Raw genomic sequence first — 19,411 nt, forward strand, 5'->3', positions numbered from 1 at the left:
ATCTACATAGTGAGAAGCAGGACAGCCTGAGTGAAACACTTCACAGCAAAGTGAAACACTGTCTCAAAAAACCTAAACAAACAGACAGATGGTTTTTTGATTCCCAAATACAAAGGCAACAAGAGTTAGGTTTCCTCAATGTTCCTCAAACTCACAGATACGCCAGGCCTCAGTGCCCTGTTCAGTCTTCCTTCTCTATGGAATGCTTTTCCACCAGACACCTACACAGCTGACTTTCTTTCAGCATCCTTCAGGGTCTTGGTCAACTGCCATTATGGGACACTTCCCTACATTCTCAGAAACTCCCTCTGCCCCTGACAAGCCAGGGACTCTCCTTGTGTACTGTGCCGTCAGCCCCGCCGAGTGACAGTTCTCTGGTGGCAAGGATTTCCTTTTGCTTTTCATTTTTATTAGTTTATTTATGGGGGTGGTAGCATACCACGGTGCACGCGTAGAGGTGAGGACAACTCCCAGAAGTCCATCCTCTCCATATACCATGGGCGTCGCAGAGATCAGGCCCAGGTTGTTGGGCTTGGCAGCAAGCATCTTTACCTGTGGAGCCACGTTGTCAGCCCCTAGGGACTGTCCTTTGCATGTCCGCTGCATAGTGCCTGGTACAGAGCAGGCGCACTGCAAAGGCTTGGTCAAGTGAGTATGACCAAGGCTCAGAATGGGAATGGGGGGGTGACCTGGGACACCCAGAAGGCACAGAAGTCACCTTTGTATCCTGGCCTTCTGCCTCTAGACCTGTTCCTTCCTTTCACCAACATGGGATCAGCTTTGAAAGCACAGAGAACACAGGCCCTGGGTCCCTCCTTCCCTCCCTCCCTTCCTCCCTCCCTTCCTGAGGACAGTATCCCCTGCAGAAGGCCTGTGTAAAGTAATCAGCAAGGTAGGAAGGGCATGTCCAGCTAGGGCCCCAGCTTCTGCCAGCCACGCCCACCCCAGAGGCCAGAGCTGGTGAAAAACAGAACCTTCTCTTTCCTGCCTCCTGAGTTAGAACCCCTCTTGAGAAGCCATCACTTGTGGAAAGAGACATTCTCTGGTGGCCCCACAGAGGGTGGTTCTGTGCTCTCAGATAAGGTGCTGTGGGGAAGACAGCAGCACCAAGCCTGCTTGGACAAGTCAGTGTCACGCTCATTCCCCTCTGTACTGAAAGCAAGAACAGGACCTGAGGAGACTGAGGAGGTGGCCATGTGGCAAACAGCCACAGCTGAAGTGGCTGCTGGTCAAGCGGCCTGCCTGAGCTCACTTCCGGCCTACAGAGGCCTTGGTAAGTTGTGTAAGATCTCCAGGCCATGGCGGGATTGGCGAGGAAGCGTTTAGGACAGAACAGCCCCATGAGCGCTCAGTGAACTGTGAGCTGACACCCTCCCATGATCCTGTCATCCGCCATGGCTGCAGGTATAAGTCACCACCAACCCATTATCATCACCGCCGCCGCCGCCGCCGCCGCCGCCGCGCACCACCACGACTGTCTCATCAACGCTAGTGCCTTCATCACAACCACCATCACTACCATTATAACTACCTCCTTATCACCGTCATCATCACCACCATCACCAACATCATCGCTCTTCCCGTTCCCCATCATGATCATCACCACCATCAGCATAATTATCACCCCATCAGCAACATCTCACAACCACTCTCATCACCGTCATCATCATCATCACCACTACACACCATCACCATCAACAGTACCACCACGCTAACAACCACGTCACCTCAACCATTGCCAGCCCCGCCACCATCACCATCAACACTAACACCGTCATCGTAACTAGGCAGCATGTATTTACCACACAGTCTCCTCAACTCTGCCAGGGCAGAAGCTGGGCCTGTAGGGCTCAATCCTGCTTCCCCGGAGGCCCCTCTAAGAGGGTAAATGAACACACGATGGCTGGTGGTGAGGAAGACAGAGGAAGGCCAGCGAGTGCTCCTGTGTGAAGGGGCAAGAATCATAGTAAGGTGCCAGCCAGCAAAGGCCCTTCACTCCTCAGCCCCTCAGCGTTCTACTTCCCAGAGAAGCCAGATAGGGGGCAGCCGGTTGGCACTGGAGATTGTTGGCAGAAGTGGCCACAGGGCTGGCACCATCAGGACCAGGCTGGCTGCCAGTTCCCCAGCCTCAGCCCTCATATTCTTGGAGGTAGGAGGTCATGTCTGTGCTGTGCCCACCCCTCGCTCTCATGCCCTGGTGGAATAACTGAGGAGATCCTGCTGCCAGGCAGCGAATGGGGGAGCCAGCCCTCCTCAGGTCTGTGCTGGATGCGTTGAGGGTACGTTCTGAGACAGTGCCGTGCGATGCACCAGCCTGTCTCACCTCCACCTCCCGAGTACCGGACTTGTGTGTAGGAGGCACCATGCCCGTGTTACTTGCTGGTGGCTTCCATGCTAGCCTTTTTTTTTTTTTTTTTTTTTTAATAACTGCAGCTACTGCTGAATGGCGAGCCATGAGCCGGGTCCTGGGCTAGAAGCCCTCACCTGCATCCCACAGCTGTGCACAGAAACTTCTGCCACCAGGCTTTGCTAGACAGAGGAGGAGACAGAGGAGCAGGCTGGTTCTGTCATCCCCACCATCACTCACCACTCACCAGCACTGTGGCAGGCTTCTCAGCTGTGCTGGGATCCAGGAAAGGCTGCAGTGTTCCAGGCTCAGCTGCAAACCCTCCTGAGGGCAGGGGCCCTCCGGCTAGGTCCCCAGGGAGCAACTCCAGCCCTCCATCACACCTGAGGCACTGCCTCAGCTCCCCCACAGAAACCTGCTGCCACCTCTCCTCTCAGGAGCCCAGGGCCGGTGCTGCACAGATTTTCCAAAAATCACAAGGTTGAGGAGGTGCAGGGAAGGCCTGGGCCTGGCCACAGATCGTTCCTTGGCCCCCTCCCCTTCTGTATCCATCATCCCCTAAAGCATTCTGTCTAGAGGCAGAGGATCTGTCCACAAGCCCCGGATGAAGCAGTGTGGGCCTGGGGCCCAACAATATCCAAGAAACCCCTGCCACAAGATCTGGAGCTATGGGGCTGACCTTGAGCTGACCTCCCCAGTAGGGAGACAGGGTGGGGCATAAAAACTGAGCCTTGGGACCTGAGACACAAGTCTCAGCAAACATTTAAACTTACACGTGAAGTGTGGCCAGCTATGCACGCACACCAATGAAGACCAGCAACAGCGGTGGTGGTGGCCGTGACAGTGACAGCAACAGCAGCAGCGAGTCCACACCCAGACCCCAACCACATGTGACAAAGTGAAGCCTTCCACTCTCACTGAAACAGGCCCTGTAATTATCCCACACTGTTCGGATGTAGAAAGTGAAACAGAGCAGTTAAGCAAACTTCCCACGTTACCCAGCAAGTGGATGCTGGACTCAGGATCCAAACTTGGCAGCCTGGTTCCAGAGTCCAAAGGACTCATACCACTGTTCACCGAAGGACTGGAGAGCTTGGGGCAGGGGCAGGAGCTGGCCACTGGGGGCTGCTGCTGAGTTACTGTTGCCTTAAAGCAGGCACATAACACACTCCATCCTGCATGCATAGGGTCCAAGCTCTCCTGGGAAGCCCGAACCCCCTCCTTCCCCAGTTCCAGAATCGGAGGCTCACAAGAGCTTCCCCTGACCTCCTCCCTGACTCCACGGCACCCCAAGCTCCCGTACCATCCAGACCATACTGGTCTCCTGAAGCTGCGGGCAGCACAGTGACTGGACTAAATTTGCATCTCCTTCTGCCACCATAAAGAGCAGAGCCTCCTCCCCTTACAAGCTGGTACCAGTTTACCCCTGGGCTGATGATGTGGAGCAACTATGTGGCCCAGAGTTAGCAATCTGCCCTGTAAACTCACAGGACCTCCCCACAAGAGTCACTATCCAAGCCTACAAAACAACCCTAGAGTCCCTTGGGTATCAGCCCAGCTGTTTGTCAAAGGATAGGTGACACGGGGAGCCAAAGTCAGACTGCATCATTCGGTCCCCAGTCCCTGCTCTGTCTCTTAGAACTGTGCAGCCTTGGCACAGGGACTTAACCTCTCTGGGCCTGACTCTGTATCAGCAGTGTGAGGATAGGAAAGATAGACGGACAGTTACATGAGGCTGAGCACACCTAAAGTCTCTGACACGGGCCTTGGCACTTCCCAGGTACTCAGCAAACACAGACTGTGCCAACACTGCTACTGTTCTTAGTCAGCAAGTATGCAGGGGGGGTACTGACTCAGTTTACCCAATCAGCCCTGTAAGCGCCAGAGAGTGTCAACATCACGTTTCCATTCTGCAGATGTGGAAATGGAGAACTGGAGAAGTTGTTTCTGTGGCTTCACATCCAGTAAGGGAACAGGATTTGAATCTAGAAAACTTCAGACCCCAGGGCGCATACACACAGCTGTCTGTCTGTCTGTCTGTCTGAGACACAGTTTTTCTGTGTAGCTGTGGCTGTCCTGGAACTAAGAGATCTGCCTACCTCTGCCCCCCAAGTGCTGGGATTAAACATGTGTGCCCCCAGGTCAGGGATACACGCAGGTCTTAATGAGCAGCCTCGATTCCAGGAAGCTGACTGGGTTCTCCCTCCCACCTCCTAAAAGCCACCTTCCAACCGGCCCATCTCCTATAACCCAGTGCCTGGGGACCAGGTCCCAATCAACCCTGGAGGCTGATGTCCTCTTCCGAGTAGCCCCCCTCCCTGCCGTGCCCTGTACCCCCTCTACCCCTCACTCTCTCCCACCTTGGCCAACCGCTGCTTCATCTTTGACCTTCAATCCCAGAGTCCCCTGCAGCTGCAGCGAACAGTTCTTAATCCCAGGGCTGAGTCAGTCTCCCCTACTTCCCAGAGCTTCAACACAGCAAGACCACTGGACTCACAGAACAGAAAACCAGCTTGAAGGGAGGCAGGGACTTTCTCAAGGTCACCGAATGAGTGTTAGTTAAGAACTCAGTCAGAGGTTGGCCACTGAGCCCAGACGTCTGTGGGCAGGGCCACTGCTCAACTGCTCACTGGCCGTTCCATCGGAGCCCCGACAGCAGCGCCCTGCTGTTAAGGACATGGCTGTCACCCTGGGACAGATGCTCTGTACACTAACTTGGAACTTACAAAGGGATGAATTGAATCCAGAGCTACTTCTGCTCCATTTTATTTATACTTTTAAATTTACTTCGCAGTTGGGGTGGAAGAGATGCCTCAGTCTTTCAGAGTCCTTACTGGTTTTGCAGAGGGCCTGAGTTCGGTTCTCAGCACCCACATGACACAGCTCGCGAACACCTGAAACTCCAGCTTGAAAGGATTCAATACTCTGGTCTCTGTGGGCACCAGCACACGTATGGTGCATATAAACTCACGCAGGCACACAAACACACAAATAAGTATGTTGTAGTGCTGGGAATGGAACCTAGGACCTTGCCCATGCTAAGATCAAGACCACTGAGCTACACTGCCAGTCCCATCATTCCATGTGATAAATGAGGGAATCGGAGGTCGGAAAGGGGATGCCCTTCAGATAGCCAGCTTGCAAATGGCAGAGCTCCTGCCTCAGACCAGCCCCTGCATCCAGCTCCCCACCGCTCCACACGCATACAGAAAGCATCCGCGTCAAACTAAAGACCTCGACGGGGCAGCATGCACAGGCCTTGGGTTCTAACAACATCACCAAAACCAAAACCACCCATAACCCCCTGCTCCCCTAGATCCTCATCCCAGGGTTGCAGAGAAGCTCCAGGTCCCTTGAGCTCCTGCCTGAGCTCCCGGAGCTCCTGCCTCATCCATCCTCTCCTGCCGCCTCAGAGAGGTGTGTGTCACTGGAGCTGGACAGCGACCTGACTTTAGGATCTGTGCAGGATCCCCCACCTCCCACCCCCAGTGCCTGAGATGTGGCAGTGACTCCTACTGTAACCAGCCTAGCAACTTTCCCACCTACCCACAGGGTATAGACTTTATCAGCACAAAATGCCAGGATCGAAGCAGGCACAGTGACACAGTCACTGGGTTAGTCAGTCACACATGGGTTAAGACAGGTCTGCCACTGGCCCTGTCGCCCTCTGGTCTTCCCTATAGCTCCTCTGGCTTAATCGTGAGCACCACGAACCCATGCAGATCCCTTCACATCCCCGTGAGAATAACACATTTAACTCAATTTTCTCATCAACCCCAAAGAACCGCCATTAGACATATTTTTTTTTCTGATGAAGAAACAGAAGTTGCTGGTGACTACCTAGCTGGGTGCCCAACACAGGCTGTGCCTTGGTTTGCTAACCTGCAGAATGGGGTCACAGCAGCCTCTCAAAGTGGCCAACGACTGCACAAGACTGGGGAAGCTCAGGTCCATGGACAGACACAGGTGAGGCCCTGGATCGCGTGCCTTCTTGTCTACCCCTCACACCCTTCAGGCCTGGTCTGAGGATGGACGGCACCATGTCTGCTGGAGCTTTTGCTCAGCCCTCAGATGCTGAGAAATGCTGAGTCATCCACCCAAGCGGAGGCCTCCCAGGAGCCGAGGATGACGGGACCCAACTCAGCAGGAAGGTTCCAGGCACCCAGGCTGCCTCTGCACATGGCGGCTCCTGAGCTGGTCCACTGAGGCCTGAGCCACTGGGGCTCCCCGTTGGCCTCCCTCAGCTACCGTAGGGCTTGTGGACACTTAGATTCTACTCACCAGAGTCTGCTCAAGACCTCCCCTACCCCTCTATCCCTACCCCACCCCCCACAGCCACCAGTGCCTCCATGGCCTCCTGGCTTCCTAGCCATCGCCTACAAGGGGAATCCCAGGCCAGCAGCCTCCCATGGCTGCTTCTCTGCCTGACCCCTTCTCTCTCCTTTTCCAGAGCCCACAACCCCAGCTTCTAAATCAGCCTAACCTCAACTCTTACTCAACTGCCCGGCAGGTCCCTCACTCTCCCCAGAGTGCGTTTCTAGGTCCTTCTTCAACTGGCCCCAACCAGGTCCCCCCAACCCCAACCCCCACAGTCCCTCAGGACTCTGAAGTCATTCTGTCCTCAGCATACTAAACCAGTTGCCATCCCCAGCCACGGGGAAAGCCAGACAGATTCCATCCTGTGAAGTCCTCATCAACCCAGTCCACCTGGTCTCTGATCCAACCTCTTCTTTTCTTCTCTTACTGAAAGGCTCTTTGGGTAACTTAAGGCCTAGGTCAAAGGTCAGTTCTCTGAGGACTTTCCAGGCATTCATAGGTTGAAGATTGGGATTGGTCCTGGGGCCCTGGAGTGCAGGACTGGACAGTCGGTTCTCAGAATCCTACTCACAGGGAGGCATAAATAACCCTTCCATGCAGGGAAACCCCTCCTCCCAAGGGCAAGGGCTATTCCAGGCCATTAGGATGCAAAGTAAACCAAACACACACACACACACACACATACATGCATACACACACAGGGCCACGCTAAAGCTGTCACCTTGAGAACACTGAAGCAGTACTGTCTACCCCAGCAGATAAGGGTGACAGAAAGACAGAGAGATGGGGACAGCATCCAAGAGACCTCAGGGAGGTCTCTCTAAAAAAGTGATATTTAGCAAAGATTGTAAGGAGACCGAGCTAGCCAGCTGCACAGAATTCTGGGGTGCAGCAGGGTGGTGGGGCTAGCCAATGCAAGGGCCCTGGGTTCTACAGCACTTGCAAACAGCAGAAGCCAGCAGGGTGTGGCCAGATGGATGAGGGAGACTGGAAAGCTCTAAAGACAGCAGGCACAAGGGCAGTGGGCAGCTGGCCAGACGCACGGGGCTCTGGGACTCACACCCTTACTCTGAGTGAGGTGAGATCTTGTGATTTGTTTTTGAGCTGAGTCTCACTATGTTGCCCAGACTGTGTTCAAGCTGTCCTCCTTCTGAATGTCCGAGGGTCACATTACAGGTGTGTGCCAATAAGTCTAGGAATAAGGTGAAGTCCTGGAGGGCTCTGGGCAGAACGACAGAACCTGGCTTTTGCTTTTCTCAAGGTCTCCTCAGGCTGCATGAATGAGAAAGAGATCCTTAGGCCAGGGTGGGGGTGGGAGCCGGAAGCTGATGCCCCTCCAGGCTGGTCAGGGCTGGGGACAGGGAAACAGGCACAGGTGTGGCGGGGCGTGAGATGTTGAAGACTGCACCCACCCGGAGTTTTCAAATGAGCTGGCTGGGTAAGGAGACAAAGATAAGATGAAGAGAAAAAACAAAAAAGCAAAAAAACCCTTCCTAGAGGTGGCCCAGAAAGGCAGGTACAGGGGCTACATGGGACGGAGGGGCTGACCGGCAGAGGAAGGGAGGAGCGGGCCATGATTTGGCTTTCACAACCAGATTTTTGCTCAGTTCTGGGATTCCCTCTGTGCTGCCTCCCTTTTCCAGTCTGCATCAGAGGAGCCCCAGGTCCCGGGGTGACCAAGAGAAACGAAGGCTGAGAGGTTGGTGGCCTTGTCCTCCAGAGCCAAGCAGCCTCCCTCCAGCCTCCCAACCCCCTGAGGCAGCCCAGGCCAGGCCTGCAGCTGCAGCTGATCAGGACCAAGAGAAGGGGAGAGGGGAGAGGAGGGGGGAGGGAGGGTGGCATCTGCCTCCCCAGGCTGGGCCAGCAGGTGGAAGGGCTGATGGAGGTCTGGAAGCCTCAGAATGGCCCTCAGGCAAGGGCTCTGTAGGCCTGGGGTGGGCGGAGGCTGAGGACACTTTGCTGCTACCCCTCCCACAGCTCAGACAGGGCCAGACAGAGCTCTGAAGCCTGAGCCCTGCCTACTGGGAGGACCCAGGAAGGGCTTCTGACCTTTCTAGTCCTAGGTTTCAGGGCACATATTGATTCATTGGCACATAGTAGGGGCTTGGATGACTGGGAGACCTACTCAGACCCTGGTCTAATAGATTAGCAGGTAGTGGGTGGGGCACTCAACAGGGCCTACCAGGTTGTGGCAAACCTCCCCTCCCCTCGGCCTTCCTTGCACAAAGGAAGGGACTTCACTCAGTTCCCACCAAGTTTGCCAGGCCCCTGATGGCACAGAAGCACAGATACGCCTCTGGCACAATCTCAAGGACCAAATCCTGGCAGCTGCCCTACTGAGTGCCAGGGACTGGGCTGGATCTCCATTCCCACAGTCCTATTCCGAGTCCGTGACAACTTTCATCACTGACTCCATTTTCCGGATGAGAAGAGTAAGGCTCAGCAAGCTGCCACAGCTCCTCACTTTTCCTGCCACAGGCTCCGTGGGCCTTGGGATATGAACATCACCCCAGTGCCACAGGTGAGGTTGGAACAGAGATGCAGGCCCATGGCCCTATGGCTACTTAGCCTTTGCCGCAGGCTCACCCTGTATCTAAGTGCGGTACTTATTCTAACAAGCCAATGGCCACACCAGGCTGCCTCCCACCCCTCTGCCTGCTTTGGCGCTCAGGGGCCAGGCCAGGTTTTCACACTAGCAGTGTGACCTTGAACACATTCCTCAACCACCAACCTCAAGGACAGCAGCGTGGCTTTCCCAGGTTGTCCAGGTCCTGTATCCTTTGCCTGATTTCCACACAAGAAAACTGAGGATTGAAGACCCAGGCAAGATACCTGGGATCCTGCCGGTACCTCTGAGATCCTATCCATGGGGCCTAACCTACTCCAAGTTCAGAATCATCTGTCCCAGAAGGCTCCGTCCTGCCCTAGGAATTGGACTTTGGACCTGGGGGTAGGAGGGGGCTGTTAAGGCCTCATCTTCCAAGAACTCTTTTTTCCTTCGAGTCAACTGGCCAACAGGGACACACAAGAGTCAGGGTGGCCACTTGGGCTAGCCTGGCTACAATGCCCCACGAGCAGCATACCACCAGCCAGCTGGGGCTTTCCATCAGAACCTCACACCGTCACACACCATGGTCTGCCAGCCCAGCACCCAGGTGCTCCCACATCTGCCAACACAGTCGCTCACACCCGCAGATATCACAGGCATGCTGCCCCCTCCGCCTGCACGCACTGGTACCTGGGCACACGTTCCCACCAGCATCCTCAGCCACATACACTGTGCACATATGTTCTAGCCCAAGGTCTCACACTCATGTACAGCGTTGTCAGTGGTACAATCTCTAAGGTAAAAACTACCTCCGAGAAGCCAAGGCTTGTCTGAAGATGGCTCCTTTTGTGCCCAGAGAGTCCTAACCACAGGCCCCCCCATCCCAACTGCTTCCAAGACACCCACCTGGTGCTCCCACGGGCATTTTCAGGGTCTGGCCTTCTGGACGGGAAGGTAGTGCATCTGGTCACATAGGAGAGGGGAGGAAGAAGGGTACACATTGTCCCCACCAAAGAGGGGCAACCCAGAGCCAGGTAAGAGGCCCCAGAAAGTCATGACCTGACACTCAACACCCAAATGTCACTTAGCTCTAAAATGCCTCCCCAAGGTTCCAGGACCCTGTTACCCAAATTATGGATGCTTAATTAATGAAAAGCCTTCCTTCTGCCACTCCTGAGAACCTAAATGGGGCCTGTACCAGGCACCACTCTCAGCTCTGTCCCCAAAGTCCCCCGAGACCCAGGGTCACAGAGATCTTTCTCACCCTAGCCTCGCCCACTGTGCTCCAGGAAAGCCCCAGACATCTTCCATGGCACCATTCTACAGTACCAAAGGGATTCTCCTAAACAAATTCAGACTAAAATGTAAGGGACCGAAAGCCTATCATGAAAGGCTCAGACATTTAAATTAGATTAGGTGGCACTATACCTCAGAGTGAGAACAGAAATGTGTATGAGACAGTACCCAGGCTTGCCCACTCACCAGTATGGCCTAGGGAAATTTCTTAAGTTCTCTAGGCCTCAGTTTACCTATCTGTGTGGTGATGATAATAGCAGTGTCGGCCTCTAAGCTGCTGTGAGATTTCCACAAGCTGAGGTGGCATCTCAACACAGTGACAGGCACACAGTAGGCCTACTGAGAAACAGTGGCATGAGGGCTCTGGCCTTTAATCCCAGCACTTGACAGGCAGAAGCAGACAGATCTCTGCGAGTTGGGAACCAGCCTGGTCTACACAGAGTTCCAGTCTAGCCATGGGCTACACAGGGAGACCATGTCTAAAAGAGAAAAATAAGGAAGAGGAGGAAGGAGATAGGAGAGAAGGAAGGAGGGAGGGGGAGAGGGGGATGGGGAGAGAGGAAGGGAGGGGTCCTACGATGAAAAGGAAAGTACCCTGAGGTGGGTCTCCCACTGAAGGTCAAAGCCTGTTGTTACTCAGTGGAAGTCTGTCACAGTGTTACACTGCAGTATCAGAGACCCTTTCCCGCCCAGGCCAGTGGCCGCAGGTGCCAAAGGTTTACACAAAAGCTCTGGGGAGGAAGACTTCAGACTGTGAAAATGCTTTCCACTAAATGAACGTCATCTGCAAACTGGGAAAAGACCACCATTAGTCAATTTGGCCAGTGCAACACCTGGGGTCCAGCTCGTAGAAGCCTCATGTTGACAGTGAAGTTGGGAAATCGTTGAGGGGACCCTGGAGGAATAGGGCACTCATGGTGGGGTCCAAAGCATGGGCTGGGCCCAGGAGAGGCCATGGTGGAGCTCAGAGACCTGTGCCCCAGTCCTAGCTCTCCCCCAGTGGCGCTGCCTTTCCTTGGGGGCCTTAGCTTATATACTGGAAGTTGATGCTGTTGGGCTGAGACAATTTCTCTCCAAAGGACTTTGGGGTTCTCTTGACCAGGGAATTGGTAACTGACTCAGGGTCCTACCCCAAACGAATCTGTGACCCTCCCAAGCCCCAAATCCAGTCCCATTCAGTATCAGAATGGGAGGCCTGACCCTCCCAGGCCAAGAGGAGTGGGCCATGTGGCTGGAACAGAATCTGAGGGTTTGCCTTTCAAGGGGTTCACTTCCCCTGCTTCACCACCAATGTGGTCAAAGCAGGCCAAACACAAGAAATAGAAAAGTCTAACCAGGCTTCGCCCAGCCAGAGGCCCTGGCTAGCTCTTATCTGAAAAAGATCTTATCCCCATGAGCACCAGTGAGGGACTCCGCCCTCTCGCAGTCTTCTGCCTGCACCTTCCACTTCCTGTGACAACCTGCATACTGAGACCAGCCTGCCTCCCCCCCACCCCCCAGCTAGGCGGCCCTCCCGCGCCAAGCCCCACCCCCACGTGGGCCCCAGCTGCAGGAGGCCCTGCTGAGTGTAATTCCCTGCGCCCTCCTCTCTGCCCTGGCCCGTCCGGACAGATTAAGCCTTTGTCACACACACCCAGAAAAGCTCAGGGCCAGATGGGACAGGACAAGTGTCAGATCATAGACCCGAAGCCTGAAGCTGGCCTGGAAACGGAGAAAGGGCTCTGACCACAGCTTCTCATAGAACTGTAGGGGGAGGAAAGGGCGCTGAGGAGGGTAAGAAGGCACACAGGGTGGTTACTCTTGGACTGCAGAAGCCATCCTTGGGCTTATCTCTGGCACTCCAATTCCCTGGCATTTCCTCCCACCCTCCCTCTCTACATCACTTAGTCAGCTGTACCTGTCTTCCCTGCTCGTCAGGTGTCCCAGGAGTCCCAGGAGAAGTTGCTCAGCCATCCCAAACCGCCAGTGCAAACCTCAAAAGCCTAGGACCTACCCCCAAAGCCTGGAGACTCCAAATAAATGTCACAGACAAAGGTTTATGGCCCAATGACCTTCACAAAAAACCCATACAAGACAAAAGTACAAAATCTTTCCCATTGACACCAGAAGCATGTCTGTACATGTGTGTATGCATGTGTGTGTGTGTGTGTGTGTGCATCAGTAGAGGCAGTGAGATGACCTTTACATCTTTCAAAAAAGGTCCCATCCAGTCCCCCCTCGGAAGAGGCCACGACTGCCTCAAAATTCCCAGCAGGGTCCACTCCTTAGCTCGGCCAAAAGGAAAATGGACATGGGAAAATCATCACGGCACCCCAGGAAGAGAGTTGGCGATAGAGAGGCATCTCCAGTGGCTGGCTCTGGTTGGCTAGGCAAGTGGCAGGTAACTAACAGGTTCTCTGGGGACAGGCAGGCTCGGCAAGCAGGCATGGGGAACTGGAGGGACAGGCTGTCACAGGAGGGCATGCCTGTTGTGTTTGTCTCCCTCCTGGCAGCCTGTGCAGGCGGGCGAGGAGGCCTGGGTCCCAGTTTCTCTGCCTCCCAGGCAGGCGACCCCCTGGGGAAGGTTTATTATTGGTCTTGAGGCCAGGGTGGAGGCTTGCGGGTCCCTGTTGTAAAAGGCAAGCAAGGTAGACTGAGTGGGCTTCGGGAAAGATCTGAAGCAGCTAGGACCTGAGCCCAGGCCTAGTACCAGCTTCTGCAAGTGGATTGGAAGCGCTGTTCTGGCCCTGGCTGCCGTGTGGAATAAAGGGACGGACAAACCGTCTCATGATTCCCACTCCCTAGGGGAATGGATGACCCCACAGAAAGACAGTAAGACAGGTGTGGGAGCATCTCCCCTGAACCCCAACAGTGGGTGGACTGGGGATCCTGCCTCAGACTAAAAAGGAGTTGGGGAAAGACTCTAAGACTCTCCTGGCTGGGAAAGGTAGCCAGGAGAGGGATGAGGTGGGGACTGATCTGGGAAGCCCTGAAGGTTTAAGGCAGGCAGGGATCTAGCTAACCGTCTGGTGGGTGGCTGCCCTAGGAAGAACCACCTTGGCTAAAGGGGGGGGGGAGCTCATGATGGGAAGAACCAAGCGGAAGTCCCAAACTGGCAGGTGGGAAGGAGTGACAGCTCACCTGCCCCATAAGGGCAAATGGACAGTGATGTGATGGGGGAGGATCCTTGATCCACCGGAACAGGGGACAATGACCCAGACTCCCTGGGTTTGAAGACGAGTGCCCATTTATTTGGGGCTTCGTAGCCCACGCCGTAGAGACTCGGCCCACCCTCCCGCTCCGGGAAGCCGGCGGGCGCGCCCCTCGGCCCTGCCCCCTGTTCCCCGGCCGGCCGGAGGCGGCAGCGGCGCAGATGGGCTGCTGGCGGCCGCAGCGGCAGCGGCGCGGTTATCAGCGCTCCTCGCAGATGGGCTGCCAGCCCTCTCCGCTCGCGGCTCCCACTCCCCGCGGCCTGCAGCCCCGTCCCCTGGGCGCGGGGGGGAGGCGCCTCGGGCTCCACTCTACCTCCAGCCTCCCTCCCTCGCGGTCCCCTCACCCCCCCGGGCCCGGCCCGGGCGGCCGCCGGAGGGGGAGGGGGAGGGGACAAGTGCACTTTTCGTAACGACCGAATCAATTGTGTGTGAAGAGCCCGCTCCGGCCGGGGACAGGGCTGAGCGCGGGGCGGGCGCGCCGGACGGGGGAGGAGCGCGGAGGGGGGAGCGGGGGAACAGGGAGGAGGGAGGCCGGCGCGGGGCTGCTGGGCTCTAGCGCTCCGGCCGGGCGAGGCCAGGGAGGGGCGGCGGGGAGGAAAGCTAGGCTGGCCCGACCGGGCCGGGGACCGAACACACTACCCGAAGGTCTGGGCAACGGAAAGTTCAAAGCTCAGCAGCGCCTCGAGAGCACCCGCCCCCCCCAGCCCCCACCCTCTGCAGAACAATGAGGTCCCGGAGGGGGGAGCCGCGGGGCCCAAGTCTCACGCCCTCTCCGGGGCGCCCCGAACCGAAGGGGATGCCCCCGCCCGGCCACTGGCCACCGGCCTCCTCCTTTCCAGGGGCTGCGGTTACCCGCCCCCCTCCCCAGCGCCACCCGTGCCGGCCTGGGAGACGGGGGAGGGGAGGGGATGAATAGGTCATGCCGCCCCCGTCCCAGGGTGGGGGAAGCGCGGGGCCCGGGGGGCGGCGGGGACGCCCCACCCACCCTTGGGAGGCTGCTCCTGCGCCAGGCTGCGGCTCTGGCTGCCCCTCCCCGGGCCAGTGCCGGGTGGGGTCGGGGCGACAGTGCCAGGGCTAGCCCCCTCCCCTGGTGCGGGGAGGCCCAGTGGACTCCCCGTCCCGCCGCTGCTCCTGTCTCCCCACCCCCGCAGCACCACCCTGCACACACACACACACACACACACACACACAGATACACGCACGCGCGCGCACACACACACATACACACACACACACACACACACATACACACACACACACACACACACACACACACCGCCCAGCCGGCCCGGGGGCGGGAGCGCGAGGCGCCCGGGACAGGCGGCCTCCGGGCGGGAGGGGGAAGGCTGGAGCTCCGTAGCAGCCGCCTGCTGGCTGGGGGGAAAGGGGGAGGGGAGGGGACGAGAGGACAGAACACGCTGGGGTGAGCAGCCCGGGACAGCCCGCCCGTCACGGCCATGGCCCGAGCAGCGGCGCAGAGGGGGGCAGGGACGCCCCAAACCCGGAGCGCTGCCCAGGAGGGCCAGGGAGGGCTAGCGAACAGGGTCGCACGCGCCCCGGGTGGGCTAGACACACGGACAACCCCAGAAACACACCATTCGGACACACATCCACACCCCCACCCCGCCCCCGCCCCCGCCCGCCCCGATCCCGGCCACGGGACTGGCCCGCGGCCACCGCGCGCGCACTCACCGAGCCCGTCTTGACCGGCACATACACCACTTGGCCCATCTTGGGTTCCCGGCCGCTGCCCAGGCGGAAGCCCTTGGAGCGCACCCAGAACTGGAACTTGCCTTTCTCGCCCGCCGCCGGGCCGCTGCCCGCGCCGGTCCCGCCACCACCCTGCAGGACCTCGGCGATCCGCTGGTATTTGCTGCGTGTCACTGTCTTGGTTTTGGCCGAGTCGCCGTAGGTGCGCAGGCACCAGTCCCGGAACTGGCGGCCCAGCTCCGAGTCCCCGGGGCTGCGCTCGCGCTCCCAGCCCCCGCGCAGCAGTAGCGTCGGCTTCGGCATCCTCCCGCCGCGCCCGGCGCCCTCGGGGGCGGGCCGGCCACCGGGCCGCCCGGTGCTGGAACTGGGCTGGGCTGGGCCGGGCTGGGCAGGGGCGCGCCGCGGCCCGGGCTGTCCCGCGGTGTGGCTCCGGCGCGGCTGCTGGATGGGCGCGGGCGGCGGCCGGACGCGCGGGGCTGCGGCGCGCTCTGTCCTGCTCGGGCGGCGGCGGCGGCGTTGGCGGCGGCGGCTCCGGCTCGCCTCCTGCTCCGCCTCCTCCTCCCCCCCGGCCGGGATGCAGGAGCGATGGAGGCAGCTCCGGGCCCGGAGGTGCAGAGGGGGCGGGCCGCCCCGCGGGCGGCCAGGGGAGGCGGGAGGCGGGGAGCGGCCCCGGGCGCGGGGAGCGAGACCGAGCCTGGGCGCGGGCGGCAGCGGTGGCTGTCAGCTTGCGCGGCTCATCCTGCTCCTGCTCCGGCTCTGGCTGGGGCTCCCACTGCCGCTGCTCTTCCTCCTCCTCCTCCTCCTCCCGCGCCCGCCTCCACCACGCCGCGGGATCCCACCTGTTAGAGCGGCGCAGGCTGCGCCGCCGCCCGCCCCCCTCCCTCCCGCGCCCGCGCGCCCAGCCCCGCCCGGCCCGGCCCCTGGGGGCGCGGGGGCTGCTGCACCCGCAGCGGCCGGGAGGGCAGCAGCGGCAGGCGCGCGGTACCCAGCTAGGGATCGGGTTCCATCCCGCCGGTCCGGCCCACAGCCTGGAAGGCCGCGCTCTGCCCGGACGGGCTGACTGTCCCGCAGGCAGTAGGGCACAGACCCTAGCCCAGCCACTGGCGTTCCCAGCCTCCCAGATTAGGTCCTCTTAGCCGAGGTAGCCCAATCCTGGCGGTATGGGACAGACTCCTCTCCTCCCTCCCGCAACTGGCCTGAGCTCTCTGGCTGGTGTCAGTGTGGGTGCCAGAATGGGAATGTTCCCCCGGGGGGAACCATTTCAGGCCCCCAAACTCTCTCTTCTTTCACCTCATCTGAATGCCCCCCAAGGCCGGCCTTGCCTTAGTGTAGGTGGGGGTGGGTAGCCCCAGGCCCTATGGAAGTCACCTTGTCCGGTGGCCTCCCTGGTGCCAACCTCACTGAGCCTCTGAAGACCTTGACACACCCACAAACCCATGCTGAGAAGCCTGACCTTCCCGGGTGCACCTTGGCCTAGAATCCCTTGGAGAACAAACTAAGTGACCTCATCCCCTCCCACCTGAGCAGATCTGACCAGTATAGAACTTCCTCCTCCCCTATGAAATTACAAGCATAAATAAAGGTTCAAGTCAATTCTTCAGGCTTTCTGCCTTTTTTTTTTTTTGACAGGGTTTCTCTGTGTAGCCCGGGTTGTCCTGGAACTCATTCCATAGACCAGGCTGGCCTTGAACTCAGAAATCCGCCTGCCTCTGCCTCCCAAGTGCTGGGATTAAAGGCATGCGCCAGCCACCACTGCCCGGCTCTGCCTTCCTTTTTTATCAGGGCATAAGATATTATTGCATTAGCCGGGTGGTGGTGGCGCATGCTTGTAATCCCAGCACTCTGGGAGGCAGAGGCAGGCAGATTTCTGAGTTCGAGGCCAGCCTGGTCTACAGAGTGAGTTCCAGGACAGCCAGGGCTATACAGAGAAACCCATCTTGAAAAACCAAAAAAAAAAAAAAAAAAAAAAAAGATATTACTGCTATTACTGCATTATCCTTTCTGCTGTCCCCTGGTGGCCACCCCCATGTCACCAGGCCACTCTTACAGCCACATTATCACTCAAGAGTTGAGTCCAGAACAGGACCATTTTCTGCCTGAGAACTCCTAGGTGCCCATTCCTGAGTCATTGGCACTGTTATGTGCCAGGCCCTGGCAGCTGGGAAGCCATCACCATCTTAGAGAAGGGGGCCTGGGATTAGAGAGGTGTCCTGATCTGCTCACAGTGGTGAGGAAGAGAGAGTGGGGTTGAGTTTCTGCTCCGTTCTGCCTGACACGGGCTACCATTTCACACCCAGGCCTCCCCTCTCAGGTGGAAGCTGCAGCCCACCCCGCCCCCACCCCTCCAGCCAGAGTCTCCAGATGCTCAGGGCCCGTATCTGACTCATCCCTGAATTCCCTAGGCCTGGTACAGCATCTGGCACACAGTAGGTGCCAATAAATGCTGGGAAGAACGTAAGGGGTCTTCCAAGTTCCAACCTCTCTGTATGTCACATAGATTATTTTTAGATAATTTACATTTCCATGTTACTTTATATATGCCAACAACTCCACACTTACTGTTCCTCCTCATCTTCCCAAGATCTCTTTTTTGGGTCCCTGCTGCCATACCCACCACTTTAAAGAGGTGGCCACTGGGAGCTGGGCGTGGAGATAAAAGAGGCAGAAAGATTGGGTTCAAGGCCAGTCTCCATAGCACAGTGAGCTTTGAGATGGCCTGGGCTCCACTGGGATTCAGAGAAGAAAAAGTTCTAGCAAAAGATGGCCAGTCCTGGAGTCTGGGGGCTTCTACGTGACTTTTCAAGTATGCAGGCATCCCTCCAGCTGGCTCCCCCTCTAAGAGCCTGGGTGTTCTGCCTGCCAGTGCTCATGGTCACTGAATAAGGGGTCCTGTAGGTGGCAGGGTCATCGTCTTGGTCCACCAAATAACCACTAAGTCAGATGACCTCTCCACCAGTCTAGGTCTTTGCCAGCTTTTCGGGTCCCAAATACCCACTTGTTAGTCTCAGACTGGGGTCTAGTGTATCTGGTGAGCTTTGTGCAGAAGTCAGACTTGGAATAGAATCCATTGGGACTCGAAGTAGTGTGCTTCATGCTCCTAGGTTCTGCCCCACAGCTTTCATTTCTCCTGGTGACCCCAACTTTATCATCTGTGAGGTAAGCAGGATTTGGTGGATAGAAATACTAAAGATACTAGATGTAAGGATATCTGCTATATAAGGTACTCAATAAAAGTCCTCTTCATGGGGGCCACAAAGTATGAAGGATGGGAAATGACATTTACCGATACCTTTATTTATTTATTTATTTATTTATTTATTTATTTATTTATTTATTTTATTGGTGTTTCACTCATCCAATAGAAACAAGGTTGTGAGATTCTCAAGGTCCCACTCTCGTGAAACTCCTCAGTGGGTGGGGCGAATGGCCTTCAAGCAAACCAGCTGTCAGTCATTGAAACTGGGTGGGTGGGGGGGCGCCTGGGGTGGGAAAGGGCTATGATGGAAACAGCATACTATGGAGTACTATGGAAGTAAATAATGCAGGACGTGGTTGCTATTCTTAGGGGTTCGTCAGGCCCCTCAGAGGAGGTAGGCTTGGAGAGGTGCCTTAAATGGCAGGTGCCCTGGAGCCAGGCATGCTAAGATCCGGGCAAATAGCCTTCCAGGCAGAGGGAACAGCAGAGACAAAAGCCCTCCTGTGAGGCGGGGCCTGGAAGATGGATCAGCAAGTGCTTGCCGCTGGCAGAGCCTGGTAACCCGAGGATCCTCAGGACCCACGTAGTACACAAACCAATTCCTGCAAGTTGTCCTCTGACCTCCACGTGGCGTGTCCCGCTGCCCTCCCTGAAATAGATATATAAATGTAATTTTGAAATTTTAAACCAGACATAGTAGCAATCCCAGCACTTGGGAGGCAGAGACAGATGGATCTCTGTAAGTTTGACGCCAACCTGTTCTCCAAGAGAGCCAGGACAGTCAGAGCTATGTAGAGAGATCCTGT

General features: G+C 57.2%; 1 protein-coding gene across 2 annotated transcripts in view; it reads right to left on the bottom strand.

Moving 5' to 3' along the window:
- Positions 1-16,194, bottom strand: part of Nol4l (nucleolar protein 4 like) — a 120,292-nt gene extending 104,098 nt beyond the window's left edge. Inside the window, exon 1 of one of the 2 annotated variants that reach the window (XM_052183965.1) lies at positions 15,392-16,194. In XM_052183965.1, the coding sequence (XP_052039925.1) occupies positions 15,392-15,712 (321 nt within the window). In that variant the 5' untranslated portion in view covers positions 15,713-16,194. The remainder of the gene's footprint in view (positions 1-15,391) is intronic. The other variant, XM_052183966.1, reaches the window with a different exon arrangement.
- Between the last annotated feature and the right edge of the window lie 3,217 nt (positions 16,195-19,411).

This window comes from Apodemus sylvaticus, chromosome 5, assembly GCF_947179515.1.
Source record: "Apodemus sylvaticus chromosome 5, mApoSyl1.1, whole genome shotgun sequence".
Taxonomy (NCBI): Eukaryota; Metazoa; Chordata; class Mammalia; order Rodentia; family Muridae; genus Apodemus; species Apodemus sylvaticus.